The 14,522-nt window shown below is 33.4% G+C and overlaps 1 protein-coding gene across 1 annotated transcript in view; it reads left to right on the top strand.

Annotated features, from left to right (window-relative positions):
* SP3 (Sp3 transcription factor) overlaps window positions 1-13,500 on the top strand; it is a gene marked incomplete at both ends in the record, with an annotated part of 47,594 nt that extends 34,094 nt beyond the window's left edge. The window contains 3 exons of the mRNA XM_084258608.1: window positions 5,534-5,726; window positions 10,461-10,657; window positions 13,184-13,500. Of these exons, the coding sequence (XP_084114734.1) occupies window positions 5,534-5,726; window positions 10,461-10,657; window positions 13,184-13,500 (707 nt within the window). The remainder of the gene's footprint in view (window positions 1-5,533; window positions 5,727-10,460; window positions 10,658-13,183) is intronic.
* Window positions 13,501-14,522: the final 1,022 nt, after the last annotated feature.

The following is a 14,522-nucleotide window of genomic DNA, read 5'->3' as shown; positions in this document are numbered from 1 at the left end:
TAACACTTAATCACCACCTAAAGTGGTCTATGCATTTACTTGTTCGAACAAAAAGTAAATCTGATAAAGACATAAACTGAACTCTTGTTAAGAGTTAACTATTTTAACTTATCCTTGAAACAGTAATTAACTGGCACACTATCAACACTATATAATTCTTCAAATTATGTACTTAATCTTTGGAGCACGCTAATCTTAAAGTTTTTGTTTTAATTTTGATGGTATGGGGAAGGGTAGTTGATTATATGCAAACTAGGAGCCACAACAGAAGAAGTTGATCGACTGTCTTTGATAGAATTTCTAAGTAATTTTGTAAAGATTACTTAAATTATTTAGAATAATCTTTCTATTAAAGTATAATGTACATTCAGAAAAGTGCACAAATTGTATGTGTATAACTTGAAGTTTTACAAAATGAACATACAGTGAAAGGACAAGAAACAGAATAATACCAGCAACCTAACTCCAGTATCCAGTCTTTATAAAGGCAGTCGTCATAGAGTAGTTTTGCTTGTTTTGAGCTTTATGTAATTGGAGAAATACACACACACCCATTTATACAGAGTATCTCTTTTTGTTTAAAATTGTAACGTTCATTTTTTTCATGCAAATTGTTAATTTTCATTGTTTAAGCATTCATTGTATGAATGAATATCATGATTTATTTTCTTTTCCAGTGCTAGTGGATATAGGAGTTCACATTGTGGGGTAAATTTTTGTACTTTTGGTGTCATATGTATGTATTTTTGTTGGAGTAAAATTGGTTTGTAGGGTGTATAGAGTTTAGTTTTAGAAGTTATACTCAGAAGATTATTCAAAGTTGTCACGGAAATGTACACTTCCCCTCCCCCCAATAGTTTGATAGAATTTCTGTTGCTCCATTGGTTTGCCAACAATTGGCATAGTCTACTTTCATGTTAGTCATCTTGGTAGATATGTAGGATTTTTCCTGCATATTGTGATCTTCATTTTAATTTTCCTGTTGTCTGATAATAATGAGTACCTTTCATACTGCTTTTTCTTTTGAGCTTATAACCAGTATATTTCCAAGAAAAATCAATATGTAGGACTCTTAATACCACAGTTAAAGTGCTTTATCATCTACTAAGATATTGAGGAGGATGTAAACTTGACTGCCTAGTACATAAGAGGTTTTTTGTTTTTTTTTTTCTTTTGTGGCCGGGGATCGAACTGGCGCTGCAGACGCTGCAGGCAGCCTCGCAACCCAGTGCTCAACCACTGCGCCACCAGGGGAGGGCCCTTACGAGTTATTATTAAAGGTGCCTGTATTAAGTTGCTATGCAGTTGACAGAAACGAATTACTGAGAATTCATCAGATTAATTTTATTACTATTTTATTAATAGTCATATTAGTTTTATTACTTGGATATTTTAAAATATCCAAGATTGTGTATGATGTGAAGTGATTAAAATTTGAGTGTAACACTTACTGGGAAAATAGTTTATTGTTTTTAGTGAGCCATTTGTGATCCTGTTCATGTGAACTGATTCTTAAAAAAACAAAAACCTCTTTGTGTATTATTTGCACAGCAAAGGAACATAGAAAAGTAAAGGCCAAAGTCTTTTTAGGTAGATTATTACCTGTTAGAAGTTCTTCCTTAGAAAAGTCTTGCTCATTTAGTCATGCCAATTTTCTCTGCACTTTTGAATGAAGTATTCATTATCTAAACGGATATATGAGCCAATAAATATAATTAATTCTACCATAAGCATGTGTAAAGGAGATGGGGATTGAATTAGTCTTGAAGGATGAGTAGAGGTTAGGTGAAAAAGGAAAGAACTAGAAAACAGTTTGGGCAAGTGGCAACTCATTTTTATCATGAAAAATGATAATTTAATTGTTTTAATACTGACGTTGAAGAGCATGTTGGGACCAGATTGAGAATGTTCATGAATACTAAGTTAATGCAGTTGCACTTCATACTGTGGAAAATAGAGAATTAGTGCAAGTACTGAGTCAGGAAAGTGATGCCATTAGTGATTTTTTTCCCTAGGAAGAAAATTTTGGAAGCTGTGTACATGATAAATTGGTGAAAGCAAGAGATGAGAAGCTGGGAATGGACTGGCAGGACTCACATGAAGTTGATAGTTTGAGCAATTAGGTGGCTTATAATGCAACTAATTAATAACTCAGAGGTATAAAGGAGTTAGTTTGGTGGGTAATAAGATATATTCATTTTGGACATGTTAAGTTCAATGTACCTATGTTGTTTTCAGATTCAGTAAGCTGTGAGTAGATTTTTCCATGCGTGACACTTTAGTCAAAACATGTTTTGTAGGGTCCAGTAGAAGTATTAGCAGGGGCCTCCCTCATGGCACAGTGGTTAAAGACAACACTATCAAGCTATCGCCAGCCACTGTAGCACGTTTGCTCCCCTCAGTGGTGTATTTTGCCTGTTCTGTTCCCCACTCTCTCTGGTGAATCCTCTCACCCCCCTGCACCTCTGGTTTACACCCCAGTTCTTGCATAAATAAATAAATAAATAAATAAATAAATAAATAAATAAATATTTTTTTTTTATAATTAAGAAAACATTTATTCAAGATTAGGGATAATGATCTAGATTCACAACAAAGGGGGTGGGGTTCCCAGGTTGATAAGGACATAGGGGAGATAAAGGATTAAGCAGGAGATTGTTCTAATTTTCAGTCATATGTTTGAAAGTTTTGTATTGGTTGACAGGGGTCTTCAAACAGAATGTTGCATTGTGGGGTCTTTTTATAATAATCAGCAGGGGTGAGTTTCCTGTTTCTTTTGTAATCATTGATAGTTGATTGCAGGATGTTAAGTTTCTTTCCTAGTCATAAATAAGGAGAAATCAGTGAGTGAATGGTCTTTTAGAATCCCCTGAGAAGAGTTGAATCAGGCTGCTTACTTTTATATAAAAGTCTCATCATGGCAGTTAGAGACAAGATGGAGTCTGTTTGACTCAAAATAGATTCCACATCCTTATGTCATTTCCTATATCAAGGTAACCTATATTAAATAAATTTGCATTCTTTTCTGTTGGTAATCTCTCTTGCTGCAACAGTTTCAGCTAAGAACTTAGATAGATAGCAGTAAAAAAAAATTTGTCCTTCTCAACTGGACTTTAAAGACACTAATTTATTTACTCCTCCATTAGTTTTTTTTTTTTTTTTTTTCAGTGATAGAGGATATTTTTTTTTTTTTTTCCTTTTATCATGCTCAGCGAAATAAGCCAAAAAGAAAAAGAAAAATACCGGATGGTCTCACTCATAGCAGGAATCTAGAAAACTTAAATAATGGACCAGGAAAATGAATAACTATAAGAAAGTGAAAATCAAAATCAACAAAAAACTATGAACCAGAGACACTTTTAGGGGGGCGGGGGCGGGAGGGGAGGGATTGGGGTCAGAATGGGGGGCTGCAATTGTATGGGGAATATAACAATAAAATTTATAAAAAAAAAAAAATAAATAAATATTTTTAAAGTATTAGCAGTAGGAGCAGGAATGTCCTTAGTACTTCAATCTGGTTGCATTTCATCCTTGCCCTTTCTCTTGTGGTTCCCCCCCCCCTTTATTTACAATTTTTTATTCTGTCTCTCTAGACTCCTTTATCCATTTTTACATTAATTTTTGCCCCCCCTTTCCCCTATTATCTTTTCATAAATAATAGAAGAAAATTTAAAAACGTCTGATAACATAATTCACTTTTTTGGACTTAAAATTTATCTAGCTCTGGATATGTGATATTCACATGCTTTGTCTTTCATTTAACTTGTAAAATTTTTGTGTAGGAAATTAAATGTTTTGTTATAATGATGCAGTGATTACACCTGATTATAAAAAAAGAGGTACTCATATATATATGGAAGACTTATATGTACTTAATTCTTATTTTATCTATAAAATGAGAAAATAGAAACCAGTATCCTCTTAATTTCTAGCCATCAAATTTTTTCTGCATCTGGTGGCTACACAGTATATGGCACATAGAAGCCAATTATTTATTGGAGGAATGACTGTTTCTGTATCTTTTTCTTTCATGTAAAGGAGGAAGAGGTGACTACTTCAGTAGCTATACCTGTCATCCCTTCCTGACTTCTTAGGGATGTTACTCCTGCATTTTCAGCCTCAGCAGACTTCCTGAAAAAATTATTTGTCCTTGTTATTAAATACTTTCTCACTTCTTGCCCACTTTATTTTCTGTCTTATCTGCAGTATTTGATAGTACCTCTTCCTATCTTGCTTGAAAAACATGTTTTCTTCCTCCTTTAATGTAGCACATTTTCCTGGCTGTTCCTTTTCTTTGCAGGTTCCTCTTCCTCTGCCTGTTCCTTAATGTTTATATTCCTCATTGACTACTTTCCCTTCTCATTCTACTCATAGTCCTTGAGTGATTATTTGGTTGGACAGTATTATTGTGTTAATATTATCAGTATCTTTTATGTATCTAGCACCAAAACTCTTTGAGCTCCAGACCTGTAGGGCCAGCACTCTGTTTGTCTCCATGACCTTCAACCTTGAACACATTACCTGTCTTTGCTTCCACCTGTACTTGCTTGCTTAGTATTTCCTGTCTCCATCGAGAACACATCTACCCTGGGACCTAAGCCACTGTCCCCTGTTGTCATTCTCTCCACCCACCCCCTCTGTTCTTGATTTTGGTTATTAGATAAACTATTTTAAAATTTAAAACAGGATTTTTGCTTACACACTTTTTTCATTAATACAAATTCAATGCATTTGCTTTTCAAAACTACTTTTTTGATTGTTTTATGGGGATCTATGTTTTGTTAAAAGACGGTTATATTATTTGTCCTAAATCATGTGTTGTTTCTTTAAAAAAAAAAAAACAACATAGGAAATGATGCTGTATCACTATCAATATATAAATAAAGATGTCTGATTGCTGAGAAAAATGGCATGACTGTCAGTGTCCACTCTTCTTCACTATTGCATGCTCACTTTGTTTCCCAGCCTGGTTTATAGTAAAACTCCTTGAAAATAGAAACAGTCTTTCCTCCTTTAACCACATTTCTCAGTGATGTAGTATTTGTAGATATTTATTAATGATTAAATTTAAAGCTTAAGTTTGAGCAACAGTTTTAAGTGAATGGCATCTTCTTTTGCATTCACATAGTACCTACTCTGGATAGGCAAAATGCATGCAATTTGTGAAAAAGAGAAAGCTTACGGCCGTTAGAATTTGTTCCATTCTGAACTGACAGTAGGAATTAAACAACTGTAATTGAAGTTTCAGTCTACTTTCAGTTTGTGACTCAGACTGCTCAAAAACAAAATGATTCTTTTTTTAATAATAAACAAGCTCTCATGCTGCCTTAATGCCCATTTTGGCCTAAACTCTAATATTTAGAATGAAATAGATTGTTTTGAAAGAGTAAGCCACAGCAAAGAGCAATGATTATTAAAAACAGATGATTTTTAACTTTTATATAATTTTCACTTTGCCTTGGAAGGTTAGATCTCTTGCTATTTTTTTTGAGCTAGTGGGCTGCTTCTCATCTATATTTGTTTTTTCCCTTAGATATTAGGATCAAGGAAGAAGAACCTGATCCTGAAGAGTGGCAGCTCAGTGGTGATTCTACATTGAATACCAATGATCTAACACATTTAAGAGTACAGGTGGTAGATGAAGAAGGGGACCAACAACATCAAGAAGGAAAAAGACTTCGGAGGGTAGCTTGCACCTGTCCCAACTGTAAAGAAGGTGGTGGGAGGTATGCATACATGAAACATAATTTTTTTTTCAGAGTGCTAATATCGCCTAATTTTATTAAATACTGCACATAAGTGTCACTTTATTGTGGGAAATTGTCATTACATGATCATTTTGTGTGTATGTTTGTATGAATGTGGCAGAAAAAGAGAACAAAATACATGGAATAAATTTTCATACCCAAAACAAACAAAAATCAGTTTGCCTTAAAAAAAATCTGTATAACAGGTACTAATAATTTTCACTAGGAATATTAATAGTCATGGTTCCTTTACCACACAACTTTGAAACATAAAAAGCAAAAACTAATAGAACTCTAAAGGCATACTAACTGAATTCCCAGTCATAGTGAAAAACCTGTAACACACCTCTCTCAAAAAATGCACTTTAAATAGACAAAATAGCTATTAATGTAATGAACTTTAATAAAACATTTTTATATACCTTTGTTTTACACATTGACGAGCCCATTTGCAATAATAGTAATGACTAATAACTGCTGATAACATTGAAAGTTTATTGTGTTTTAGACAGTTTTAATTAGTGAGGCATTGAGAAGTTGAATGACTATAATGGGCATACACAACTGGGATTTGAACTTTTTTTTTCCTCTGTGGCCTTCACCATTTATACTGTACTGCCTTCTAAGTAGATTTGTTTTTGTGTCTGATTCTTAGATATTTGTATTTATTCAGTTAATTGAAATTTTGAAATACTTTCGGTCAATTTAAATAAGTGTGGTGTTCTGGTTAGGTAATAACTTTGCTGAAACGTAGTCTCATTTTAAGAGGAGCTTTCAAGGTAAATTGGTCATGAAAGTCTTACCTAATTGAGGGTCAAGACCCAGCTTATGTTTTACTTATTCTTTTCTTTAAAATGAGTATCACTTAAAGTCATATATATTAGACTAACATATGCTTATAAAAATTCAGAAATAGAAAAGAGTATTTAAAAGAATACCAAAATCTTGCCCCACTTCAAGATAACTATTCTAATGTTTTTCTGTATGTCCTTCCAGAATTTATTTTAAAGTAGAATCGTATTCTTTTACATTTATGCTCTTATTTGAAGAAATTTTGTGACCATATTTCCAAGTGTATACAGAGTCTGCATCAATTTTTTTTTTTTGGTGACTGTATAGTATTTTATGGTTATAGAAGAACATAACATCTTTTGTTGGGAGTTGTCATAATTCTTACAGATCTTTGCATATTTGTCTGATTATTTCATCAGTATTAGTTTTCAGCAGTCGAAATGTATCTTTTATTTATACACCCATCAGTGGTATATGATGAGCATCTGCTTCCCCTTATCCTTGCCAACAATGAATTTTATCATTTTTAAAACTTTTAAAAGTCTGACAGTTAAAAAGTAATGCCTCAATATTGTTTTACTTACTATATTTTTTGTTACTTTGTGAGATTGAGCATTTTTTGGCATGTTATTTTGCTATTTTAAAATTTTATGCATTATCTTTTGTGAATATTTTAGTTTTCCAGTTTTACATTGCATTTTCAACTTTGTATGTCAGTAGTTTGCATATGCATTGTTACACAAGTAGAGAAAGAGTTCCATCACTTAAGTTTGCAAACTTTATTTTAAACAAAATACTAATTGAGGGCCTCCCCGGTGGCGCAGCGGTTGAGCGCTGGGTTGCGAAGCTGCCTGCAGCCTCTGCAGCACCGGTTCAATCCCAGGCTGCTCCGCGGCCTCCGGAGGAGGGTCCCACATGGCATGCAGACCTCTCCTGCCGCCCACTGCTCCCCTCAGCAGTGTACGTCGGTCCTTCTGCCTGCTCTGCTCCCCGCTCTGGCTCTGGTGAATTCTCTCACCCTCCCGCGCTTCTGACTGTACCCAGTGCTTGTATAAATAAATAAATAAATCTTTAAAAAAAATATTAATTGAATCACTTGTTCTAAGCAATCAAATTGAATTCCTAAGGGGGAAAAACATTGTTTCTTGGAGAATTCATTTGAACAGCTGGTTGTAGCATGACAATTGCTGCATTAATGAATAGGAGCATAGCATATATATAAATCTGAAATATTTGAAGTGTTTTGCAAACGTGAGAATACGTACTTTACGTTAGAATATTGGCCATTTCCCCCTCAGCCATATATTTTAAAAAAGGAATATAGGCAAAGTGGCCTCTTTAGAAAACTAAATTTTGTTTACCTTTTTTGAGCAAGGTGTTAAATATAATTAAAGATTAAAAAAATCAAAGGTTAAAAATTAAAGATAAAAATAGTTGGGACATTTAGTATTAAACAAAAGCAACATTCAGAAACTTTCTAATGCAACATACAAATAATTTTAATGTAATAAATTCTAAAGGCATCAATTGTATGTAGGTTTTGTATAAATTAAGCCTTGGACCTTATTTTACAAATTAACATATTTTGTGAAATCTGTTTTCTTCTCTGTCAGCGTTTCAGTGTGTGTTCCATTTTTCTCATACCAAGCAAAAGAAAGACCTGATTTATTTAGTTTTTCTTAATCCTTCTACCCAGAACTTAGCTTTATTTATTCTGGGTCACTCTTATCCTGGCATTATTAAATGGTGGGAACAAATTTAGGCACTCAAGAATAGAAACTTAGAAGTTGTTATTTTTTCCAGGTTATAGATTATTAGTGGTTTGATTATGTAACACAAGAAGAATAATTCAGAGTTAATTAACTCTTTTATTACCTGAAGTTTGTTGAGAAACTCATGTCACTTCTTTTCTTTCCTTCACATCACATACCATAAAATCCATATCTACTCCACCTAGATCTATTGACTAAAAATTCCTTTTTAAAAGGAAATTGGACTTGGTTATTGGGCTTGACCTTTAAAATCAATGCACTTGTGTGCACACCCCTGTGCCCATTTCTGTGCCCCTGTCCCATTTTCAAAATGACAATAATTAAAATCTTTCCCTGTTTTCTAGGTTCTTTGAGAACCAGATTTGTTGTGATTTTATGCTTTGTTATTTCTCTCATGCTAGATTTTGCTAGGTTGGTAAAATAACACTTTTGAGTTTATAAAACCACATTAATTCACCTGTGTGTAGGCTTAGAAAAGAGGAAAGAAGTCATGAGTATAGATGAACTGAATTGGGTTCTCTGTGAAATTGCTGTGGTAAATACAATATGTAAAATTGGTATGTATAATAGTAACCACAGACAGTTTTTTCTTTGGGCTATTTAAAATAATATAAAAAGCTAAATTAAATGGAAACAATATTGGCTTTAGTTGAGGCTTTGACACTGCAGGTGAGCCAGAAAAACCTGTTTCACTCAGCTTAGCTTTTTTGTAGAAATTGGGGGTGGACTGGAGCAGAATCTAGAATTGTGTTAGGTTATAACATCCTTGCCCTTGAGACAACAGCATGACTCCTCCTTGTCTTTACTTATGCTATTCCTCTGCCTGGAATGCCTTCCCTCCTTTCTATCTAAATCCTACCCACCTCCTCCATGAAGCCTTCTCTAACTACTGGAGCCCCATTGATGTCTCCTTGTTCAGAACACCTATGGCATCTAACAGCCAGCACTGCACCGTTTAGCACTGTTTGTCCTATGGCAATTTCACATGCTACTGAGTGTGAGTACATTAAAATATAAATGTGGGGAAATATGCATTTTTCCATTAAAATTTGAAAACAATAGGTGTACAGTATACAGGAGGATTTGTAGGCTTACGGAAGGTTATAGGGTGGCTATACCTAGACTGAGATTGGGGGGAGGAGGGGAAGTTGGGGAGTCTTCAATGTAAATCTCAGAAACATTGCAGCCTTTATATTATGATCTTGACGATCACTGTGTCCAAATTGACAAGTTTTTTATAAACTCAAGTTATTTTTATTCTATAACTAGCCTATTTTTTTTAAGCTTTGAAATAACATTCTCTGTAGTATTTAAAACAATTTGAATATCTATTCTGAAATCAAGGAAGATTTTCTTCTTGCTTAGACTAAAATACCTCTTCACCCATCAAAGCATATCTTCTAAACCCATTCTTGGTATCAAATACTAATATGTAACAAATGTTCAGTTTCATGATGTGGAGAAAACTATATTTTGTTACATCCCTGATGTGTATGATTTTGTATATCTTTGCATGGTTAATAAGAGGAAAATTTAACTATAAAGGTGATTTTTGACTTGTATTTCATATAGTGCTAAGGGAGCTAAGACAAAAGCTCTGTTTAGATTTTTTTCTTTGATTTTCTGCAAGTCAGTGTATATTCAGAATATGGCTATACAAATATATGATTAAATACGCTTTAAGTCATGTTAATTTGAAGTGTGCTAAGGTGCCTGTCTACTTTTTAAATTGTACCGGATAATAACTGCATTAACTCTTGGTGTATTTTACTTTTTATACTAGCTGACATGACTTTGAATAAAGACCAGTTAATTTCCCGTACAGTTAATTAGGTTGGACCAATGTTTAGAATTTGTGAATGGTTCTGATAGATCAATATTTTATTATACTTTATGTGTGAAATTGTTACTTTAAATGATATGATTTGTGAGCATATTTACATTTGGGCAGCAATCACATTTATTCTGGAGTAAAATTAATATAAAACATGTTTGAGATGTATACATTTTCATTTAAATGGGTTTGGCTTCTAATTGACCTTACGGTGAGAATGTCTTCTACTTGAGATTCAACACAGGGATATATGATGTAAGTGATAATTTCATTTGAATATTTTCATGTAAGTGTATTATTCTCTGTGTTTTTTAGAGGTACCAATCTTGGGAAAAAGAAGCAACATATTTGTCATATACCAGGATGTGGTAAAGTCTATGGGAAGACCTCACATCTGAGAGCTCATCTGCGTTGGCATTCTGGGGAGCGCCCTTTTATTTGTAACTGGATGTTCTGTGGTAAAAGATTTACTCGAAGCGATGAATTACAGAGGCACAGAAGAACACATACAGGTTATTAATATTTACTTTTAACCAAAAAAAAAAAATTATAGGACTGCATACTACCTTGAAGGTTTTTCTTTTTTTTTGTATACCTTACTGAACTGAATCTTAAAATATGTTCAGTTGCACCAAATTTTTATCTTTAGTAACATCAATTTTAAAACACTTTAAAAATCATCTTTTCTTTTAATATCTGAGGTAAACAAAAGACATTTTATGGAGTAATAATCAGGGTGTTGCTGATGTCAAAACTTTTTCATTTAATTGATTTTACATAGAGTTATATAGTTGTTATGTGAAATGAACTTGGGGATGACCCAAACCTAAGCCTACCTTAATTTTACTTAGACACAGTTTTCTGCTGCTACTATTTTAGTAATCAAGTTGTTCATCAGTCTATACACTGAAAAATTGAAAAAAGAAACAATGTATTTCTAGAAAGTTTAAAAGGAAAAAGCATGGTGAAATGGAGGACAGTATGTATTTTGAAGTTTCTTACATCTGAATTCAACTCCGTGATCTCTGTTAGACTAAGTGAATAAACTGATTCTGCTTTATACCTTCTACATTGGCTTTAAATATTTAAAATAACCGTGAAGTACATAGTAGCACATAAATTCGATCCTCTCGTTTTAATTTCTATTTCACATCAGGTAGGTAGATAGATGGGCTTATTAACCTGTTTGAAACTGCAGCAAATAGTATAAAAATTAGATAAACTAAAGGTTTTATGTTACAGTTTGCTATTGAGTATGCTGAGATAGATCATTATTGCTTGGCATACAGATGAGCTTATTAACCTGTTTGAAACTGCAGCAAATAGTATAAGAAATTAGATAAGCTAAAGATTTTATGTTACAGTTTGCTGTTGAGTATGCTGAGACAGATCATTACCGCTTGGGATAGTAAGGCATTGTTGAACATAGTATAGACTTTAAGATGGCCCTACAATAGAATTTTACTTAGTGAATTTGAAAGGCAGGATATAAAAAGAAATAATGTAAAAGGGGAAAATAATGTACAAGTAGGAAACTGAGTTAAAACTACAAATAACTTCAAGGCAGCACTTATAAGACATTTAATTAATGTTAGGAACACTGTATCTCTGGGGGGGGGATATAGTATCTGTGTAGTATTTCCTAATCTCCTCTGATCTTGTGTCAGAACTGATATTCTAAGAGAATTTTTGGAAGGTGCCATCCCAGATGAATAGAATATTATGTGAATAGAACAAGCAAGACACCATTTGACAAGAGGGGAAGATTTTATGTGACACAATTTCTGTTAAGTAGGCTTGAAGTCTTTCAAAGTTAGGTTGTGGAGAACCTAAACTATATAGTTATTTGCATGCTACTCTTGCATCTCCATACTACTTAGTACAATGGTAAAGTTTTGTACTGTAATAAAATTTGGCATTTAAGGAAGATTTGTCTGGCATTTATTTATTGGACTGGTGAGTGAAAGACTAGGATATCACTGCAATATAGTTCAGGCATGGGGGTTCTCATGAGGACCTACATAGAGTGGAGGTGCGGAACAAGAGATAGGTAAGACATTTTGAAGAAGATTACAAGTTTGTTTATTGATGGATTTCTCTCTGGATTCCATTTGCCTTCTATTGCTAGTACTCCTCTGACATTGTAGGTCTCCAACATAATAGAAGCTTACTCTCTCTTTGTATTTTAAAAGGTATTTTATTCATGCTGGGAAATAAATTTAAGCATCAAGTCCTCACTAACTTTAACATCATGTTATATTGAGCTTACTCTTTTTTTTTAAATTTTTTTAATTACTCTTTATTTTTAAAGATTTATTTATGCATATAAGAGCTGGGGTGTAGGCTAGAGGTACAGGGGGGTGAGAGGTTTCTCCAGAGACAGAGTGGGGAGCAGAACAGCCGGATTGACTGAAATATACTGCTGAGGGGGGCAGCGGGTGAGACAGGAGAGGTCTGCTGCGCCATGTGTGTTAGCTCCCTGGCCAGGGAGCGAACTCATGTTGCAGTGGCTGCTGATAGCTTCATAGCGCTGAGACATAACCCCTTGTGCCACCAGGGAGGCCCCTGAGCTTACTCTTGATTATTCAAGCTGAAACCATATTATCTCCATTATTCTTGGAATTACTCATTCTTTTTGAGCCTTAAGTTATGTCTTCAAACTAAAAATACTCTCGTGTAGTTACATTAATTCAGATTTAAGCATTGAAGAATATGTTAATAAATAAAACTACTACAAAAAAGTAACTTTTCAAAACAGATAGATCAGCATCGTTGAGATACTTAAGTTTTATGTAATTACTGGTCTATAATAAGTTTGAAGGTTGCTTTTCATTAAGAAGTGAAGATTACAGATTTATTTTGAAGAGAAATAGTCTATGACAGAAATCTTGCATGGGACAAGAGGAAATTATAAAATGAATAAAATTTTAATTGATTTTGCTCCCTTTTCCTGTCATTGTTGGCTTCCTTTCTCAGGAAAGATCAGTCTGTTAATACTGAGTTTTAAAAACTAAATAACTTAATTTTTATTTTGACAGGCGAGAAGAAATTTGTTTGTCCAGAATGTTCAAAACGTTTTATGAGAAGTGACCACCTTGCCAAACATATTAAAACACATCAGAATAAAAAAGGTATTCACTCTAGCAGTACAGTGCTGGCATCTGTGGAAGCTGCACGAGATGATACTTTGATTACTGCAGGAGGAACAACACTTATCCTTGCAAATATTCAACAAGGTTCTGTTTCAGGGATAGGAACTGTTAATACTTCCACCACCAGCAATCAAGATATCCTTACCAACACTGAAATACCTTTACAGCTTGTCACAGTTTCTGGAAATGAGACAATGGAGTAAATATTACACAAATACTTATTCATTGTGGTTATTTTTATACAGTAGTGAGAAGAATATTGTTCCTAAGTTCTTAGATATCTTTTTATTGATGTGCAAAAATTTTTGGATTGACAGTAACTTGGTTATACATGACACTGAAATGCCTTACTTTGTATGATATTCCATAGTATATTAAAAATGGTAAAATTGCATGGGTTTTGTAGGTACTTTTGGAATCTAGAGGAAATGAAATTTTACCAAGTTATATAAAGAGAAAATTGAATTTAACAATGCGAATGGTAGTCTAACCAAATGCATCAATCCTGTGTGGTTTAGTGTAAAAATGAGAACGTCGGTATTTATCTATTGTAAGATAAAAAGTTGGTGGGTGAAAGAAATCATGTTATGATAAAAAAAATTTTTGTAATTTTCTTGATGACTGGAATTTTTATTATGCATAACTGACAAATCAAGTTTCCAAGCAAATGTTACCTAGTGTAGGCTTTACTTAGCTTATCAATTTGTCATTTTGAAGCTAATTATTTTAATTAGGTTAACTGTACAATATTTTAAGCATTACTCTTGTAAGATTTTGAAAACTACATTTTAACATGGAACTCTAGGGATAGTCACCTTTTAAATCCTGTTGAAAAGCCATGTTTAAGATTTAATTTGCCAAAATAATGTCTTGTTAATATACTTTCAATAACGAAGTTGGGCAATATAACCAATGTTTAAAAAAGTTTAAAATGTATAGGCTGGGGCATTGGGTGGTAAGAAAATGTTATAGTGAATTATCCCTTTTCTTGAATATTGGAGGACCAAAAATATAAGGTGTATTGCGTCTTAGCAGTGATTTTTTTTTTTTAATTCAATTTTGTTTTTAAAAAAACCATGTCTGCCAGGGCCTTAAAAGCCATCATGTAAATTACCCGTAAAGTATAACATATGCAAACATAACAAAATCACTTCCATAGTGACGATACTCCAACCATATGGATATTAGTCATAGAAAACTAGAGGTTTTATGATATTTTTTTTGT

The sequence above is a fragment of the Talpa europaea genome, assembly GCF_964194135.1.
Source record: "Talpa europaea genome assembly, chromosome: 1".
In the NCBI taxonomy this organism is placed as follows: Eukaryota; Metazoa; Chordata; class Mammalia; order Eulipotyphla; family Talpidae; genus Talpa; species Talpa europaea.
Note: the sequence above shows the minus strand (reverse complement) of the source record. Positions and strands in the feature narration are given on the sequence as shown.